This window comes from Maylandia zebra, linkage group LG1 (genome assembly GCF_041146795.1).
Source record: "Maylandia zebra isolate NMK-2024a linkage group LG1, Mzebra_GT3a, whole genome shotgun sequence".
Classification (NCBI taxonomy): Eukaryota; Metazoa; Chordata; class Actinopteri; order Cichliformes; family Cichlidae; genus Maylandia; species Maylandia zebra.
In genome coordinates, this window is record NC_135167.1 from 12,737,802 (window position 1) to 12,758,950 (window position 21,149).

The 21,149-nt window shown below is 37.8% G+C and overlaps 1 protein-coding gene across 2 annotated transcripts; it reads left to right on the plus strand.

Annotated features, from left to right (window-relative positions):
• The first annotated feature begins 3,934 nt into the window (after positions 1-3,934).
• Positions 3,935-16,868, plus strand: alpk3b (alpha-kinase 3b). 2 transcript variants are annotated; one of them, XM_004539581.5, is made up of 14 exons: positions 3,935-4,322; positions 4,492-4,661; positions 5,849-5,970; positions 7,279-7,396; positions 7,532-8,780; positions 10,281-12,324; positions 12,708-12,855; positions 12,968-13,095; positions 13,205-13,240; positions 13,329-13,603; positions 13,809-13,897; positions 14,007-14,224; positions 14,746-14,794; positions 14,922-16,868. In XM_004539581.5, exons 1-14 carry the CDS (start codon positions 4,320-4,322, stop codon positions 15,235-15,237), a joined length of 4,965 nt encoding a protein of 1,654 aa, XP_004539638.4. In that variant the 5' UTR covers positions 3,935-4,319; the 3' UTR covers positions 15,238-16,868. The 2 variants fall into 2 exon arrangements, with proteins under 2 accessions (XP_004539638.4, XP_023010502.2); XM_023154734.3 differs by lacking the exons at positions 3,935-4,322; positions 4,492-4,661 and adding an exon at positions 4,691-4,727.
• Positions 16,869-21,149: the final 4,281 nt, after the last annotated feature.

Sequence of the window (21,149 nt, forward strand, 5' to 3'; positions counted from 1 at the left end):
CTGCAATACCTGAAGAAAAACTCAACTCAAGAACATGTATAAAGAGAATATTCCCCCAAGTATATTCTTAAAAGTTATTTAAAGATTTAATCTGTTATGTGTTTTGGAACATTTGTAATGGAGTTAATTTAACTGTCATAAAAATGAGAAATAAATAAATAAATTTTTAGAGTATCTGTGGTCAGCACAGAACATCTGACCTTTTATATGTTAACTCTTTGCAGAAAAGAAACAGAAAGTAGAAGTGATCTGTTAATATTTTTGGTGAATAATATTGAATCTCAATTAATCTCAATGAATATTAAAAATAAAAACAATCAAATTTAATTTTATTTAATTTGATTCTAGCTACAATGTCATTTGTCTGCTTTCTATAAGGAATTCATTTTTCCAGCTTCCTCATTCCTAAAACTTTGCTTTCCTTTTTTTTTCTAAATGTAGCAATGAGCATCAGTTTTTTTTCTTATCAGGATTATGCTTGAGATGCAGTATTACATAAGGCCTGTTAATCAATTACTAATTGTGTCAGTGCACAATTGGTGAAAGTCAGTATGAACAGGGCTGTGCGACATAAAGGCAAAGATGTAAGTGAGTGTGTTTGGGGCACACAGCTGTTCTTGGAGCTCAAGTCTTCTCCTGTTTCTGCTTCCTTGGAGTTGACACTGGTGTGAATAACCAGAGGATGATGTCACAGGCTCAGTAGCAGGCCAGGCGGCCATACAAAGCCAAGCTCAGTTTCCACAGAGACCTGTCAAACATCAAAACAATCTGTTCTCTGACTGTGCATTAATGTACAAGGGTGTTTTGGGGTACACTTGGCATTGGGTCACTCTTCCAGTAAACTTTCATAGCAGAGATCAGCAAGCCTGGGTGGACCGAAATCACCTATTCAACAATGTACCTGCATGCATTCCAACATTTTCTGATATTATGAAAATGTTTAGCCTTAATCCCAAAAAGAATAATTAATTTTCAATCAAAATTCCAAGAATAGCTGGCTCCTCCTGTTTGTCCGTGGGTGTACCCCTCTCCTCATGGGTCCACGTCGTCACCTCACCACTCAAACCATCTTGGATCTGGGAACTGTAACATCCCAGCTGAATTAGAACAGTGTGTTCCCATGCAGCTGGTGTTTCATGTAGCTGAAATAGTAGTGATTTATCTCAGGAGGCTGCTCCACAGGCAGCAACATGAAAGAGTTAATCCCCACTTTATGCAACAAATTTTTATGGCCATAATAATAGGACAGGGGCTCTCCAAGGTTCAAAAACGGTTCTTCTTTAGGTTACATTACAAAATAATATGAGTTCAATCTAACACTTGATTAGCAAAGCTCTCAATACAAGCTACTGCACGGTGGGTCAAGTGGGTCAGTGTAAGTTTACATCACCATTTTATGAGGATTACCACAACACCAGTGAACATGCCCGTCTGTTTATAGGCTTCAAAGCAGACAAATAACAGACATACATTTCTGTTGATCAATACAAAGGTACCAATATGGTTTTACATGACAAACTGCAGACCATCTATTCATAAACAAATGTTATAACTCTTAAATTGCAAAAAAAGTACATAAACAGTCATAACTATTTGTTAAAGACCAAAGGGTAACGTTCTTTGGTGGCCAAGTAAGACTAAGCTGAGGAAGAATAGTGAAGCTAATTTTTTTTTTTTAAAGAAAAATCTAATTATCTCTTTTGTTGTACCAATGACATTATAATTGGAGAAACATTGAAGGACAAGAGGAAGCTGCGAGTAAAAGGTTCATGAACACGTGCTGAAAGGTCACTATTTATTAGAAGTCCATAGAGGTGGTAAATAAATGCCACAGTGAAACTGAAGAGCTGATGGGTGTCCAATCTGCTTCAGTTTTTTTGCTCTATGTTTGTCACCATCGGGGACACACACGCACACACCCCTCTGTACACATCCTGAATGACAATGGTCCTGTTGTCGTGGGATGTCCATTACCACACAGGTTCTAATGACTGATTATAACAATTTACATTTGCCCCACAGGACCCCCCTTTTATTTTCTGATAGAAGCACAATTATCTTTGCAAAAGAGATAATGGTATAAACAAAGCCAGAGGTAGTGATCTCAGAGAGCATCATTAGTAGCCCCCCTATAAATCTGCACCACTAAGCCACTACAGGATTTTGTGTAGAGCTATAAATGGCAAAACATGAGGCAATAGACATGCAATGCTAAAATTATGCACTCCACTACAGACCTCACGTGCACTGAGATTTGGAGAGAGATTAAGACCTTAACATGGGACAGGGCATAACATTCCTGGGATGTTCCAAATAGTAAGGAAAACAAACTTCTGAGAAAACCTTGGAATGGTTATTGATGTTTTAGCTGGTATCTAACCAGGTCTTTATTTTTTATATGGATGGTAATTTTGCAGGCAGATAAACTGGTGTACTTAAGATTTTTCTCCACTTGACCAGAAGCATAAATATATGTTTCTTTTTTTTATTTCCAGTTATTATATATTGGAAATTCCTCTTCCATCAGCAGGTTTCCTACATGCTTAAGGGGATACATGTTCAAACACAGTCACATGACAGAGTCTTCTGGTTTCTGTTCTGTTTCACCGCCCTGATGTGCTTTCATCACTCTGTATACACCCCACTGGAGAATATCCACAACACGCAACTGTGTTTTCCAGCCTCTCTACAGCTGACTGACGTACAGCCAAATACAAGATCCTGCAGCCTATACATGTCAGTCACCAGTGTGTGTGTGTGCGTGGTATGCTATAACTAATGGAATCCATAATGAATTGCCCAACTGTGTGTTCAATTTCCATTGCTTCCAAGAGTCTTAACATATTCCATTTAAAAATGTTCTTTTAAAATTAAATTCTTAATTTAATCTAGGTTGTTAAATCAAATCACTGCGTCACGGCCCTGGCAGGGAGCTACAAAAGAATATGACGAATGGATGGAACAGAAAAATGTAAATAGATGTAAGGAAGTCATGCAGGCATGTGTAATATGATGAGCATACGTAGTAACCCGAGAGATAATGCAGTTTGATACCTTTGAACTTGGACGAACACACTCGGGAAGCTGTAACTCATTGTAGTAGTATCAGTGCCAGTCAGTTCAAAGACAAGTTTGGGGGTTTGGAGTGTGTTTATCATGGAAGAAGTCTATATAGGTGACAAATAAAACATTTGTTAATGTCACTTATGCATCCAGTTATCAGCCTTGCAAGTTAATTTAATTTCTGCTTAATATTGAGATTGTCCCAGCATTTTGTTTTCAGACTGAGCCAAGTATTTGAATCAGTCTTGAATCCCTGGAGAATAAAACCACATTAGTCTGACTAAATAAATAAAAATTAAATGAACTTGTTCATAAATGCTCGCTCTCTCTCTCTCTCTCTCTTTCTCCCTCTCTCTCTCTCTGTTTGTGTGTGTGCAGCAAAGTGTGTGTAGATGTGTCTGTGCATCCTTGTATGAAGATTAGAGCCCATATCTCTTTGGGAGTCAGTGGGATCTGCCTATATAAGGCTGTTCTATTCCTACTGCTTTTCCTCTGGGGACACAATGCAATTGTCAGCCACTGAACAATACATGTCTGAGAACTTAGCAAACTTCACTGTCTTGAATAAACATATATATATAAATGGTTTTACAAGAGGTGATTCTGGGAAATACTGGGCTAAATGCTGTTGCATGATGACTTCAAGCTGTTTTTGCTATGTTCTACTTATACTCGAGAGTTTCCTAACGCCACACTTTTTAAATAGGAAACTACGTGACCGTAAGAATGTGCTGCTCATGTTAATGCACTCAAAACTAAAGGCGTCATCCTTTTGACTGACAGGCTCAAATGATTCTTTACCACAGCCTGTAAACACAGCTAAAAAGTTGGACAGAGGATACCCAAAGAGAAAATCTTTTTTGTCTTTGCGAAACTGTAATTCACTAATAACAGAATGAGAAAAAAAGACTTAACCATGTTTCTTTAAATTCTTTTCCTGGTATCTGGTGAACTAACAGATCTGGACATGGAAAATGTTTTGTTTTGTTTTTGTTTTTAAAGCATCTTCTTGATTTTTTTTACATTTATTTCTCTACTTAAGATATATATTTGGTGAATCCATTAGAGTTTTTTCCCCCCTCTTTATAAAACAGCTATAAAGATGAGTTTTGGAAAGTGTGATGTGCTCTTGTGCCTATTTGCAGGCCAACTATAAATAGTCCAGGAACCTACGCATGCTCATGTTTGATTGGAAATTGCAGTGCCTTAAGCCATTGCTGTGGGGTGTCTGTCAAAGGAAGGAATGAAACTTGTGTATGGTGAGTTAACTGTGTAAAATAGACTGCTGAATGTTGTTTATGTAGCTACTGGATAAGCACATGCAGAAGATGTAAAGTATATCTTAACCTAGCATCTCTTGTGCTGAATAATTGTGTTTTTAATATACAACATTTGTTTTTAATGTTTTACAACTTTATTGTTTTAAAGTTTAAACTCTTCTCTTGGCAACAAAACAATATCTGGTGGAAAATGACTTCATGGAGGACAACAAGACGCTCGTCTAATGGGAATGGGCGGTCTTCCAATGGGGAAGATGTCAATGGAAGTGGCCGCCTTGGTGGCTGCAGCTACCTCTCTAATGTGAGGCCAGAAAACAGGTACAGAATCCAGACTAACTCAGGGTGCTGTCCTTCCACTTGAACCATCTCTGCTGGGAACATGCAGTATGTATGATCCCAGCATGTATTTATTCTATAATATATCTATAATTCAGGGTTTTACCTAACCTGGGATGAGCATGTGTTGCATGGTGTTTTTTTGTTTGTTGTTGCCATGGACGGCAGAGTTTAAATAAACTGCTTATTAAGAACACAATCTCAGCTATGCACCATTGGCCCCTTTTCACATCAAGGATACACGACAGCGTCTGCATGGGAAGATTTGTTTATAGCACAAGTAGGTGTTGCTCTTCAGGTCCCCTTTTTAATTAATCTTGTGTAATATTTGATTAAACTGCTGTTCTTCTTTAAACTACTGACGCAGGACAAACCGAGTAACATTATCTGCCAGTTATCTTGCATCGTTGCTTTAGGGGAACTTTCACTCTGTCAGCCTCAGCTGAACTTTGCAGAGACCACTGATTATGTCCTTTACTTATCATATCTAGTGTATTACCAAAGCTAAAATCAAGAATTACCAGTGATTTGTGTTCCTGATTTTAGTTACTGAATCATTACTGAATCTAATTTTCTGTTCTCCATCTGTATTGTTTTGCTAAATGTATATATATTCACAATATCTTGTTTAGTGTTTGCTTCAAAACAATAATAGTACCAACTGTATAACATTTAGTGCCTTGTTTATTAATCATGAGTAATATTCAGTGAAGCGTAATGATCTCACCTGACTGTACACTGATCTAATACTCAAGCCTTTATCATTTCATTCATATATTCATATTTCATTCATATCTTTGGACGATCAAATTTTTCATGCAATGAATGTAAATATGGGCTAAATGTAAAGCTTTTTATACTGAATACTGTAGTGAAAGATCAAAGAAACATTTTATTAAAAAACCAAAAAAAACCAAAAAAAAAAAACAAGTTAATTGTATTTGCCTCCAAAACTCACAACTGTTTTGGCCTTTGATTTCAGTTCTTACATTCATCATTTTACATATATTTTGACTTGGGACTTTCTTTTAAATGATATGAAAAAACTAACAAACAATCAAGCCCAATATATACAGATAAAAAACTCCAATAAACAAGGTTTTTTAAATGATAAAAGACATATGAATCCAAATAAGTACCATGACTGACCAACTCCATTTTCTTGTAAGGAGCACACTCTGCAGTGTGATTGCTCATTTAACTGAAGAAACACAGCCGTCCTTTGAAGCTACCCTGAAGTCAAAAGCTGTGTCCGAAAATTCAAACGTGAAGTTTTCCTGTGTGGTTAGAGGTAAGCATTGCCTACTCCATACATCTGAGCAACTGAACTGAAATATAGCACAAAGAAACAAAAATAATAATCTAAAAAAAAACAATGCACTGTACGTTTTTGTGCTTATGCTGCATTTTTTTTTTTAAAGAAGGTCAAAGACAAGAATAATACAAAGATAAACCTTTTGAACACCGACAAAGTTGGGAAACTGTCAAATTTAAGTTAAAAAGAAAATGCAATGATTTCCAAATTGGATAAACCCATGTTTTATTCACATTAAAAATAGAAAACACATTAATTGTTTAAATTGTGACATTTTACAGTTTAATGAAAAATCTTGATGTGTATTAGTTTTTCTGCTATCCCTGTGTGAGGCTGGCGACCTGTCCAGAGTATACCCCACCTCTCTCCCTCTGGTGGCTAGGATGGGCTCCAGCCCCACCGTGACCCTGACACGGAAAAGCAAAAAAAAAAAATGGATGGGTGGTTGAATGACTCGTTTTGATTTTGATGGCAGAGAAACATCTTTGAAAAGTTGGAACAGGGGCAACAAAAGAGAAGAAACTAATTAGGTTAACTCGCAAGTGGTCAAAAACATGACTGGGTATAAAAAGTTGAACAGTAGAGAGGCAGTTTGTTGGCAGCAAAGATTGGGCAGAGCTTCACCAATCTGCAAAAAACAGTATCCACAAATTGTAGCACAATTTCAGACTGATTCTCATCAACATAAAATTGTTAGTTCTGTAAAAATGTCATTATCTGCAATACATAATATTATCAAAGGATTCTGAGAATCTGAAAAATATCTTTACACAAGGGGCTAGGCTGAACATCAATATTGGATTCCTGTGATCTTTAGGCCATGAAGCAGCTTTGCATGATCCAGGTGTATGATCTCAGAAACACTTCCAAAAATCAACAATTGGCAGCTTGCACATCTGGGAAGTCAGCATGCTGAAAGGTATATACAGCCTTCAGACTGTATCTTTTTCAGTTTATCTCAGCAAGACAGTACTAAACTGCACACTGTATCTAACACAGCATGGCCTTGTAGTAGAAGACTCCAGGTGCTGAATTGGTCTGCCTGCAGTCCAGACTTTTCATTAATTGAAAACATTTTGCGTATTGTGAAACAAGATGCTACACAGTAGTAAACATGACCCTGTCCCAACTTTCTGAGACATATTTCTGCCATCAAAATCAAAATAAGCTAATACATGTTATGAAATATTAAAATGTCTCAGTTTAAATTATATTGTTGACCTATGGTATTCCAGTATCTATTTACAAATGATTGCAGTTTTGTTTGTTTGTTTTGTTTTCTAGGATACCCGGCCCCTCAGGTTACGTGGTATAAAGACGACATGCAGTTGGATAGATACTGTGGACTTCCTAAATATGAAATATTCCACAATGGACAAAATCATTCCCTGCATATTTACAAGTATGTATACTTGAAAATGCTGTTTGATGAAATCCACAAAGGAGATATAAAGAAAATTCAAATAATAGCTTTGCCATCTAAAATGTTTTTCCTTTCCAACAACTGCTGCTTGATGTGATATTGATTAATTTCCAGGTGCACTGTGGAGGATGCAGCTATATACCAGGCCTCAGCCATCAACAGTAAAGGTATTGTTTCTTGCTCTGGTGTTCTGGAGGTGGGTGAGATGAATGAGTTCAAAATCCACCAGCGTTACTTTGCCAAGGTCAAACAGAAGGCTGAGAGCAGACGCAGGGAAGCAGAAGGCAAAGAAAACCAGGAGCCACCACGAACTATGAGTCCCGATCGTACACAGAGGAAACGCCGCTCGACAATGGAGGCTTTTCTTAGCACACCAAGCTCAATGGAGGATGATGGTAACGAGGAGAACCATCAAGCTGTTGTTCTAGAGACAAAGCCCAGGTTACAAGGGGCCCCTGGGGAGGAGGTTAAAGAAAAGCCAGTCCCAATCCCTAATGGCACAATGTCTAGTTTATCTAAAGGAGAGCCTGTTAATAATACTGGCAGTAAGGCTGAGAAATGTTTATATGACGCTCCCCAGAAGATTTTTACGACACACCAAACGAAAGCTCCCTTTATCAAGAAAAAGATTAAAATTTCCAACAGTGCAAAAGCTGGAAAAGCAGATGGTCTAGCAGAGAGAGTGTCTGAGGAGAGAAGGCTGAAAGATGAGCCCTCGGTCTCTGCAGCTCTGACCTGTAAAGAGTCAGTCCAGATCCAGAGGAATTCAGATGAGATTATGGAAGTAGAGATTATTTCTAGTTCATCAATTACACATTCAGAAGTGACAAACATGATAAAAGAAGATCAGAAATCTGCATCAGAGGTGGCAGTGTTTCCTCAAAGGCCGTCACAGGGTGAAAAGATATGTACAGAGGTAACAGTGGCTTCAAAGAAAGAGCAACTCACTGTGCCACTGTCCCCTGTTGCTTTTGCTTCTTCACGACATCCTGGGTCAAAAACCGAAGGTGAAAATGCTGCAAAACATGAGCCGAAAATTGGATGTAATGGTACAGAAGAAAGTTTGAAAAGACAACAGCAAATACCTTACATTTCCTCAACACAGCCACTGTCAAGTGTTAGATCAACACTCCTAACCAAAGAGGACATTCACGCAACAATCATGGATGGTGATGTAAAGACAAAGCCTTCAGTTGATGGATCTCTAGTCCACGAACACAGTGAGTCAGTGGATACACCTTGTGACAGCAGGACTGCTTTATTTCAGCATCCATGTAAACCGGCTGGACACCAGCTGTCTGAGAAGGAAACAAGCCACAGCCAAAAAAAGGGGCCTGCGTCTCAACTACCCACGCCAAGTGAGGTGAGGGAACCTTTTCACATGAGCTCATGAGTGCTTTGTGCTGCCAAAATCAGTCCCATCACTAACACAGGCATCCAAAATCTATTTACAGCTTTTACAAGTATCCCCCACTGGGTCACAAGAATTAAATGACGCACATGTTGACAGTTGCAGTAGATATACTGATGTAGTGGGTCTGATTTTGTTTTAAGTTTAAAGGTCTGAAAGTGAGATTTTCTACATTTTTAAATATAAACAATTTTATTATTCTTTGAAACATTATTACAAGAAATAAGCAGACTACCAGAAAGTTAAAGTAATGACTTTGAAGAAGCCTACACTTTGGTTTATTGAGGGATCGACACAACTCTCATGTCTGTAAATTAAAGCTTCTCTCAGTTAGTCTAACTTAGCAGAAAGACTGTGAATGGGTAAAGCAAGATTTGTAAAATGTTTTTGCACAGATCAAATAGCTGAGATGTAATATGTTATTCGGTAAGCCGACTATCCTGGCAAATGGATTTTGGTTAGCTGTTTCCTGTCAATATTTCACTGCCAGCTGCAGCTTAAAATGATGCAGAGTTGGATCAGTTATCACATCCCATTCTTTAGATCCTTTTCTAGAAAACAAAAAAGTGTCATCCTTTAAAAGTTTTATCATTCCTTGCAATTGAATGAAAGTAATTGTGATAGGAACAAAATTTGTCATTTTAATTCACTGCATTAAAAAATAAATAAATGACTGGCTGGGAAACAAAGTTATCACTGATTGTCAGTCTTTATACTGCTTACGCAATCACATCAACCTCTACTGCATAGCTGAATACTGACGGCACCTATGACTGAGACAAAACACTGAATGGCTGGAGCGGCACTTAAAATAATTTGCATTCCTTTGAGGCCAGTCTTGCGTGCAGGATAGCAACCTTCATTTTAAACAGGCCTTCCCATACCAGACTTGCAAAGAGGATAAGAGAAAGAAGCAGAAATATAGAGTAATTCTCTTGATTGTGTAGACTAAAGGCTGCTTTTTGAGGCACAGTATTGCTTAATATCCTAGACTATATTGGGGTCATATTAAGGCTTATGTCATCCATGGTTCAGTTCACTAGCAGACTTTAATAACTGCCTCTCCACAAACGTGCTTTTATACCATATTTATGTTTTCCTTTATTAATTATGCTTAATTGAAATCACACTTCTTTGAGGTTTTCCAGTATATTGGCAAGTTGTCTACTGAATGATGAGCAATATTTCTTAACCTATTTATCAATTCAAGAATCGACTAAAACTCAACTCTTGTTTGGCGTTGGCAATGGAGCAGATTAACACACTTAAACTTTTCTCCAGTTCATAAATTTCTCTTTGTCCTAAGGTCTTCTCATTCCTTTCCCTGTTTGTTGCTGGTTACACAGTTGCTATTGATAAAAATTGCATGTGTTTATCCATGACCAGCATAGCCAGGGATAAGGGAATATGTATTTACAGCTTGGAAAATCTGTGCTTGTATTATGTCCCAAGGTTACACAAGATCCCACAAAGATGAACAGGAATGATGCACCTGTCAGCCTTGAGCTACCACCAGACCAGTGTATGGTCAGCTCGCGACAACAAAAGACTGCAATAGAAAGGCCGACCGTGGCAGATGACATCCAGACCCCTCTTTTGCATAGTGGTTTTAAAACAGCCATTGACACAATGACACAGGACGCATGGGATCATTCCAAGGCATCAAATGAAGTTCTTTCCACAAAAGTGCAGAAGTCACCCCTCAAAAGCCCTGTCAGTGGCGAGAACGCTTTAGGGTGTAATATTTCGCTCAGTATCCTGGAGAGTCAAGTTAACACAACTATAAAAGCTGTTGAAGGGACAGAAATACAACATGATGAGAAGGCAGAGCTCACTAAGTTGTTGGTAGAGAGTGACAATCCAAATGAGAAGATAGTTAAGATGGAAACTGAAACTGCTGCTGTAAATGTGACTGAACAAACTAAAACAGAAGAGAGCAAAGATGCAAGGAACAAATACACTGGAGGAATCATTGTGGATGCACCTTGCAATGAAACTGGGCAGAAAGAGCACATATCAAAAGTGGTGAAGAAATCTGGTTTAGACTTAAAACATTTGATGGAAGATATAAATGACACCTCTCCCTCGCGCTTAACAAAAAGCGCAGAGAACACAACCTCAGTAGAACACATCAAAGGTTTTCAAGAAATTTCAAAACCTGAAACAAAAATAATTTCTATTGCTGAACTTTTAAGATCACAAATAAAAGCTCTTGAATCAGCATTGGCTAATCCAGTATCTGACATACCACCCCATTCTAACTTACTACAAAATCAGAGTGTAACAGCAAGGGCACGCCAGGAATTAGTACAAGATAACAGAAAGCTGGAGGTGAAAAAGTTCATGCCTAAAAGAGAAAATAAGAAAGGCGTTGACGAGTCACCCCCCACAACCATAAAGGCAACACTTATGGAGGTTTATCATCAACTTCATAAAACAGACTACGAGCAATCTAAGACTCAAAGTACAACATCACAGCCTCTTCAGGCTCTTTTGATGCCACCCATCTCTGCTATAGACAGTGGAACAAATAAAGTCATGGCAGGACTTCACGGAAGTGTTGAAAAGTATAATGGAGGTGCCATGGATATTGGCAAGGAAATCCAACCTTCAATTCTAGTTCAGCCAGAAAATTGTTCTGTTGTTGTTTCTCAACAAACAACACCCAAACTAAATTTTCCCTCTTTAACTTCTGAAGTCAAACTGATCAGTACACTTTCAAATCTATGTGGAACTGCCAGTCAGGAACCTGAGTCTCCACTTACAGTGACAAATAAGAAGCAAAGTATTCAAGAGGCAAATATAGTAAATTCGGAGCGTACCAAAGATGAACATGTTCAAGGCAAAGACGTGCAATTCACGCAAAAGTTAACTCCAGAAATTAAGCTCAGCAGCACAAATGAAAGGGATTTGACAACAGTTTCTGATCAGTGCAAAATGGAAGAGCAGTACACAAATACAAGTTCTTTGCAAAGTAATGAAAGGTTTCCCTCTGAAACTGGGTCTAACACTCAAGGGAATAATCTTCCACTTATTCTCAAGGAGGTTAAGGAAGGTTTACCGTCAGACTCCACAGCCAATCAAACTGCAGAACCTAGCCCATCATTGAAGAAAAGAACCTGTGTTTCTCCCATCCCTTCTGCTACTCCACAAGAGCTGGCCTCTGGGGCTCGCCGCAAAATCCTAACACCCAAGGCCAAACCTGACGATACCACAGAGGTCACATCAGCAACTGATAACCAGACTCTGAAAAGGGAAGCATCTACGCAGAGCAGCAAGCTTTCCACAACTGCTGTGGCCCTCTCTGTATCTCCAAGCGTGTTGCGACGGTCATCTGCACTTCAGCCCACAGGTGAACAAACCTCTCTACTAGAAAGGCGTTCACCCATCTTGAGCAGAAAGAAGATGGCATCAGAAACACCCAGCCAGCTGCCTGCTGAGGAGATTCAAACTGAAAGGAAACCTGAAGAGAAGGACAAGCGTAACCCATTCAAAGGTAAAAAGAAAAAAAAGGCCTGAAGGTCTCATGCTTTATCAGAATTCACTCATGTGAGACAAAGGAAATGTTTTAGTACTTTTGTATTTTACTACTTTTGAAAAGCCACTATTGCATCTTTTCTGGCCATATCAGACAAGACACCGTGAAAGGCAGCAATCCATGCTGCAGGTCATCAGAGAGACGTGATTCACAACCTCCTCATTAGAATCTAACAAAACCAGAAGTTTCTCCTTTTCATGAATTCATTTTCTGTATACAGGCTGGTTCTTATAGTACCTACAGTATAACAGACCTTTGCTATTTAATTTGTATAGGAAAACTTATAAAACTGGGCACTTATGGAAAAATGTGTCTGTTTGTTTAATTTTATTTCTCTCCAGCTCCTCAAGTTATCCGTAAGATTAGGGCTGAAACTTTTGCAGATGCCTCTGGACACTTGAAACTGTGGTGCCAGTTTTTCAACGTTCTCAGTGACTCGACTATTAAATGGTACAAAAATGAGGTGGAGATTACTCAGGTTAAAAGAAAGTAAGTTCTCAGAGTGATCTTTTTGGAAATATGTTACATTCTTTCAATATGTACTGTAAGTTTAGGTCTTCTTAAACATTTTTATATTATTTCTTAATTGTATGTCTTCAAGAGCAGGGGATGAAGCCCAGGTCAATCTTGCCATTGTTCAGGCGTCTTCCAAAGATGCCGGTGTTTACGGATGCTCAATCACAAATGACTATGGGACAGACTCCACAGACATTCTGCTCAGTGCAGATAGTATGTACTGTTTTAAAATAACTTTGGAATACTAGATACTTAATTTTTTCCTTTCATTTCCTGTCTGCAACATGATTACTTTTCTGTATTCTCTCTTATTATTTTGCAGTCTTGACTGGACTGTCCATACGCGAGGACCTTGGGGGTAAGATGACATTTCACATCTTAAGATAACATTTTTTTTCCTGTGCTTTTCTTTTCTAACTATCACCATTAAAAACTTGTGAATGCAGTTGGGGAGGAAATCGAAATGACACCCCTAATATTCAGCAAGGGAGTGGCTGATTCTGGTGTCTGGGGCAACAAATTCTTTGGTCGCATAATGATGAAGGAATCTCATATTGGAGATGGCTGTTCTCATAAAGTCTGGAGGGCAAAAGTCATCTACGGTCTGGAGCCTGTGTTTGAGTCTGGTAACACATGTATCATTAAAGTATGCAACCCCATCGCTTATGGAGGCAAAGAGGACAGCTGTCTTATAGATACAAACCTGGACATCATGAAGCAGGTATATAAGAACGGGCTAATGTCATAATTTATTCATGCCTTCATAAATATGTCATTCGATAAACAGCAATTCCCGTATTAAAGTGGATCAGGTGTCAATTCTGCCACCTTAATAGGATTACTATGGCACTAATCCAGTAAAGACTGAATAAATGGTGTAGGTGGAGCTGATGTTTATTGGCTATTCTCCAATGTTCTACATACAGGAATGTAAAATTCAGAACTTGGCTCGGGAATACTGTAAAATCTTTGCTGCAGAGACAAGAGTTATAGAAAACTTTGGTCCCTCTCTTGAGTGAGTACACTTTATTTTTTCTTGAAAAAGTTATAATAATTTTGTATATCTATCTATACAACAGGGACCATTAAGCATCTCCTACACCCTGACAATCTTTGTTAAACAGGGTGATTCCAGTCTATTTGATGTACCGACCAGCGAACGCTGTACCATACGCCACAGTGGAGACAGATCTCACAGGAGTGTATCAGAAATTCTCTGACCTGGACTATACTGGCAGAATAGACATGAGGACTGGCTCTGAGGTGGAGCAGAAGTGCTGTACCCTGCAGCATTGGATCTTTCAGTGGACCAATGGAAATCTGCTGTTCACTCGACTTGAAGGTATGGTCACACATGAAGCCAGAGTAATATTTAATAAGTAATACGTTTGTGTTTTTCCTGTACTTGCTATAATTTGGAATATGTCTTGTGGTTTGGCACAGAAAATTACCAGAGGCCACCTTGTCTACTTATGTCCCACCTTACCCCACATCACAAGATTCACATTTAACAAGTTTGTGTTAAATTCTCCAGTATAATAAAGGTCCAGTGAGCAAATGAAGCTCAAACTGGTTGAAGAAAATATTGCTTACATACATGACCTCATAGGCTAAAATTGTGCTTGCAATAATGAAAGGATATTTCAGTTTTAACATTTAAATTGAAAGAGTAGCAACAGTATTCCAGATACTTTCAGGCCCAATACGGACATTTATTTTATTTTGATATATTTTAGGTTGTGAGGTTTGGAAAATGTGCATGTTGTCTTTCACATTTCTAAAACTGCAGAGGGTATTTAAATTGTACATCTTTCAATATGACTATGTTACATGAACAAGTAATTTTGGGGTGTCATTTTGCAGGTGTTGACACTAAGATCACCGGTGTTGGAATTTCAGTCAAATCAACAGGGTCAGTATTATTTGAATTGTTCGTTTCTGCAAATTATACTGCGAACACCTCATTTTACAGGTAATTTACATTTATAGGAATCATGTCTGTTACATTTAGCTTTGCTCTCTGTTTTGCATTGCTACAGGCATCAAGGTTTATCTATCGAAGCGAATCCCAAAGTTTTTGAACAGTTTGTCTCTCAGCACAAGTGTAACTACTTTTGTGGTCTACTTGGCCTGCGGTCACTAAAAGTTATGGACTCTTTGCTGACACCAGCAAAGCCAAAGAGCTCCAGGAGTCCCTTGCTTCAGCGCAAGATGGCTGCAGGCTCCTCCAGCCCACAGACTGGGAGGAAAGCTGCTGGTAGCCCTAGACTGTCGAGGAAGACTGAGCAAGAAGGAAGCAAGATGGCAACAAAACAGAAAGCTGCTGATGCTCCCAAAACAATGAAAATGGCATAGAATAAATATCTCTTAATGAGACGTGAGATGTTGGATATATTCACAGCAAGCCCAGGAAGAGCTTGTGGAATGATAGAAGCCTGCTGGTACCTTATTAGAAAGTATAAATCTTACAGAGACAGGAAAAGATGTTTATTAATGATATAACTTTTTACTATTAACAGCCATCATTCCTTGCTATTTAATGTGGACTTAGGCATTTATCTAGTGTAGCAAATCCTAGGGCTAAAGCTGTTCTGTAAAGAAATGCATTAAGCTTTTGTTCTATTCATCAAATACCATAGGTTACTGATTGTGGATGCCTCTCACAGGTCAGTGTATTCATCCTATATGAATGTCAGACACTTTGGACTGAAGTGGAATTGTGTTCTATGTTGTCTATGTGTAATTCTCAACTTTACTCTTTTGTGGTCACATAAATGAAGTCAAGAAGAAAAATGGAAGCAGGATATGCATTAAGCCGATCGACCTGATCTAACACAGGGAGGTCACACTTACCTTTTACAACATTCTCAAAAAAGGTTTATTTCATATGCATTGATCATCGCAAAGAAACTGATCCTGCAGCTTTGGAAAGGCAAAGAGGTTCCTGTGTTAAAGATGTGGCTTGCAGAGCTTACAAATACTCTTCACCTTGAAAAAATAAGATATACCATGAATGGCAATGTGAAAGATTTTGAACTAATTTGGCACCCTTTACTTGCATATCTTGGGAAAATATAAATTTTTGGCAGTCGGGGGACCGGGGCTCCTAGTGGGTGTTTTTTTTTTGTTTTTTTTGTCTGTTTTGTCTTGTTTTGTTTAGAGAAAAAGGGGGCATAAGTTCTATTAATTTGTAACAACTGTGATACTTGCTTCTAATAAAAGATATTTGAAACAGGATATGCATTAAGCCAATCACGCAATGCAGGTTTTAAAGGCTGAGAGTAACCAGCCAGTTTTCTCTTTCAGGAATATCAAGCCAAATGCAGCTGTTCACGTGACACTGTTGTACAGTGGCTAACGGTGCTGTGCTTTTATATTATAACCTGACATGTTTACTTGCTACTGTAATTTGCACTGCATTTTTAGAAATTGCACATTTGAATGCAACTGGCTGCACAATAAAAGATATGATCTTGTATGTTCTGAGACTCTGTCTTAGTCCAAAATGTACCTTTTAAATTTGGAGTGTCTCTCTTACAAATGTGCCTATTATGGAGTGGGCTGACTAATAAAAGCCATCCCACTCTGTCTCAGACATCAGCTTTCACTCATTATCATATATGTATTTTACTTAGAAAGATTAGTAAGATTGTATCTCAGTGACCCTTGTTATTAATGCAGACTCTTTGAAATCTCATCAAAGCATGAAGTTTCTAATTACAGCATGAGAACAGCTTAAGACAGTTTTTAAAATTCTAAATGCTTTAGCTTTATTTTTCCTACCTACAGCAGAAAATGTATACAACAATATATTTGTCTTGTCTTTCAAGTCACATTAGTGGAGCATCAGTATACAGCACATCTTGGAATGAGTAAATCATCTAACTGATGGTACAAAATCCAACATAAACAACACTTGGTGGCAAAAATGTGCATTAATGTGAAAAGAGTGTGTGCTGACATTAAATGTGTTGTAATGTCTATGATTTTGTGTTCTAATCAAATGCTGTGACTCCTGTGAAACAGGATAGTGTTCAAATTTGGCCATTGCATGTTTAATAACACTACCGCTGAGGGGCAAATGCAATTACATTCTGTAATATCTTTGATAGGATCACACAAGCAGTGTGTGTTTACTACGTGAAAGGCTAACTTCATCACACTAATCATATTTGATTTTGTGAGTCATTGCTGATGTAAGTGTGAACAGTGCTGGAAAGCTAAATTCATGCAAAAAAGTGTTACTTAGTGTCACCTCTTATGTTGTCTAGTAGCACAAGAGGGTTAGAGGTTGTCACCAGAGGGGAGAGATGACAGACATTGGTGTGAATACCTGATGCTTTATGTTGTACATTTCATACTTCCTACACGCTACCATGAATGTACTGCATTACAAATTTGCCTGTAAAAGAAACCTTTCATTACAATTTTAATAAACAATATAATAGCTTGCAATTAAGTGCAGCTTTGAAATATATTTTCACTTGACACAAGTAAAATATACTTCCTTGAAGCTTATTCAACTACAGTATGTAACTAATTCATAGGTAATTTACAGCTGATATATCTTTATATCATGGAAATGAACAAAAAAGGTCTTTGATAGCCTCATAAAAACAGGTAACTATACATAAGCATGGATAATAGCAATAAAAGACTTTCCAGCAAGCTGGGGAAAAACAAACAATCTTAACAATAAGAGCAAATCTTTATTTAATGTCAAATAGAAAAAAAAAAACGAACCGACTGGCCCATGAGCTATACAGATTAATAAATAGCTATCATGTTCACATGACACTGAAGACGGTCTGCTTCATTCATTACTTTATTAATTTACCATGGATGAAGTGTGACTGAGGCGTGGTAACAAGATGAGGAAGACACAACACTCCTGCCACCTACTGTTAGTTCAATCACTGTGCTCTTGACAAAAACTAAGAGAGAGAAAAAACACTTTCACACTGACATTAAACTCTGTCTGTTTTAACTGGACATCTAAAGTATGTCTCTTTTAAACTTGACTAATTTTTAGGTGAATATTATGCTGTAGTGGGCCAAAATGAGAAGTGTCTCTTAGTGTTAATGTCACATTTGTTTGGGCTTAAAACTACTGAGTACATTTTTATGCTACTTGAGAGAGTTAGCATTTTTTAAATATTTTAAATAATCATATTTCTACCACAAAACTGCCACCGAATGAAAAAAATGTATTTAAAATTAATGTTGCTTAAGAATTTAATTAACATCATCTTCATTCTGACAATGCTCTATACCTCTGTACCTTTGTTCAGCGTCAGAAAATGATGTGCACTAATGATATGATCCAACTGTTTCTTACAAGACATTAATAAAAAAAAGTATGGGTGAGGTGAGAAAATTACAGAGAAAAGCTGCACTGACACTGCTCTTCATGGTGCACTGAGTAGCTCTGATAAAATGCAATAAGGAGCTCGATCACTAGCCGTGAACTAAGCATTAATACTCATGACATGACACAGTAAATGAGGGAATTATTAGTCACAAACTGTAGAAATTTTACTGGCACATTTAAGCCAAAGGAAGTTCCATTTCACTTAATAGGACGTAATGTTGAGTTAATGTCAAGATCTCACACTCAGCACCCAGATCCTTAGCACATTAAACACATTTGCAGCGTTGATTTTCACACTCTGGCTTATTATGTGGCAATATATAAAACATGATGATCACAAAGGAGCTTATTTGCATTCGATACTTTCAGCAGAGAACACTGGCAGAAACCTGTGAAAGAATAAAAATGCTCTTTACAGGCTGTGCAAGGTTCAAAATAGGTTTAAAATAGAAAAACAGGATATAAGCAGAAACAGAGAGACCGTGCTCTCTTACAGAGCTGACTATTTGACTCACATTGTTGTGGCTGACTGACCTCAATTACCATTGCTGGTTCATCATGGGTGTGACCATTTAGGTAGATTATATGAAAAGGATCACACATTCCTAAATGCCACAGACTAGCTGGCATTTGAAAAAAGTTTTATCTCCAGTTCTCCAAAAGTCGCAGGCTGCCAGTGGTCTCAGTGGCATCGCTAAGTTGACTGCCAGTGGTGAGTTATTCTACCATATCACAGGAAGCTTTTTCTGACTATGAAACAAAACAGTTCTGATACATATCTCGGGTTATTTTCTCTCACAGGAGAGCTTAAAGGCTAAATCTAAATAAAATCAATGTTGTCTACATACTGTATGTTGGAGACAAGAAAGCAGTGATGATACATAGAGGAGACAGCAACCTGTTTTGACAACAGGGAGTCAAAGGGTATGTCTACAACATCCCTGGGATATCATGTAAAAGTTTTGTAGGGATATTCGTGTTCATTGTAGAATGCAGGTGAACGGCTTCAGTAAATCAGCTAAATGTAATTTTCACAATACCAATCAGCACCCCTGCTATATTTAGTATGACTTGGAAAGAACAACCCATCACCTTATTAAAGCTGTCCTTTATTCAAAGGAGGAAGACTGCTTTAACACCAATAAACAACACACAGGAACAACAGCATTCTCTGCATCATAATGTTAACCTTTAGTAGTTACAAGACTACAATTTAACTATTGTAACAGAGCGTAAAGACATGACAAACAAATTCAGTCCAGTAGTCTGTTTTGATAATTTGTGCTTTTACGAAAATATAAATTCAAACAGAATTTAAGTCGCATTGGTCTTTAAGGAATAAACAAAAGCAGTTACTGTAGAGGTTACCAATTGTGAAGCCAAACAGACATTAATGAATAACTAAATTCTGTGGTGTGTGCGAACTGGACAGCTGCATTTCCTGCATTTGGAGGTTGTGCATAATAAGCACAAACCATACTATATTTGCTTTTTTTTTTTTTTTTAAAGCTTACCTTTTATTGTAGATTTAGGCCCCCACAGTTGCATGAGATCAGCCCTGTCAATAATATGCATACATATCAGATGACAATGTGTCACATAAATCCAATAGTGTTACTCAAACACATATCCAAATATACATAACCCTATTTGGAAAAAAGCAGAGTTTAAAATGGACTTTGGAACAAATTGGGAACAAAAACACAATTAAATGGCTTTTTAATTGTGGCTCAAACACACGTGACATATATTCTACTGATCATGTTATCAGACTAAGTCAACAACCAAGCAATGTTTGTAGGTTTCACGTGTGTGTCCACTAATTATGTTATCACTTGCTCAGTCAAACGCACTTCCTCTAGGAAATTAGATGTAGTCTATGATAGAAGAAAATGGTTAATAATTACTGGTCATTTTTGTTACATTATTGCACTTTTAATTAGGAGACGCATTATTTAAAGTTGCAGTGGAAAGTCAATGCAATTACATTTGCTATTTAATTTGCAGAATAAACTTTAGCCACCTTTAAGGCAGCAATTAATGTAATAAATTATTAGTTTAAGTGATTATTTTATGGTTGGCTGTTTAGATAATGACACTATCCCAGTCACAATAAGTACATCACAGTTTACAAGCTTTACTTCATCTGGATCACAAGTGGAAACAGGATGGCTGCTGTTTGCACTGTGAACATTTAAAGCTGCACTCAGTAATGTGAAAGTAATGACTCAGGGACTCTGATGCAATCTGGAAGGTTAGGACATCACAACTCTGTAGTGATTTTGCACTGATGAGCCAATTGTGCTGGTTTTCAAATCAAATGAGTAACAGGAAATTGCTACTAAAAAAGATCCTATAAACTCAATGAGGACTACCTGTCCACAAACCAAATATCAGCCAAAGTTAGTACATAACTGATAATGTAAGCAGAGCAATTGGGGTCTAGAAATAAGCCAGGATTTGGTGAAAGAGGAAGCAGAGAACACATGCCAGTGAATATTGAAAATCAATCTTATTCCAAAGAAATAATTAACCTGCACAAATCTTCTAAGGCAGGACACTGAAAATGATTATTAACATTCAGTACTGCCATACACTATATCAGCCAAAGTATTGAGCCACCTACATATTACACCTACTAAAGGAGCTTTTCTGAGAGCCCTTTCTAAACTTTTACCCTTTTTTGCACCTACAACAGCTTCCAGTCTCTTGGGACGCCTTTCTGCAAGATTTTGAAGTGTGTTTGTGGGAATGTCTTCCTATCTAAGGAGAGCTTTTGTGAGGTCACACACTGATGTTGGACAAGAACACCTGACTTGCAATTTCCCTTCTAGTTTATCACAAAAGCTTTCAGGGTTTGAGGTTGGGGCTCTGAGCGGGCCAGTCACATTCTCCC

Coding starts and splice junctions, on each gene's coding strand:
- alpk3b (XM_004539581.5), top strand. Junction 13,898..14,006: donor AACTTTGGTCCCTCTCTTGA/GTGAGTACACTT, acceptor TTTGTTAAACAG/GGTGATTCCAGTCTATTTGA. Junction 14,795..14,921: donor ATTTCAGTCAAATCAACAGG/GTCAGTATTATT, acceptor GCATTGCTACAG/GCATCAAGGTTTATCTATCG.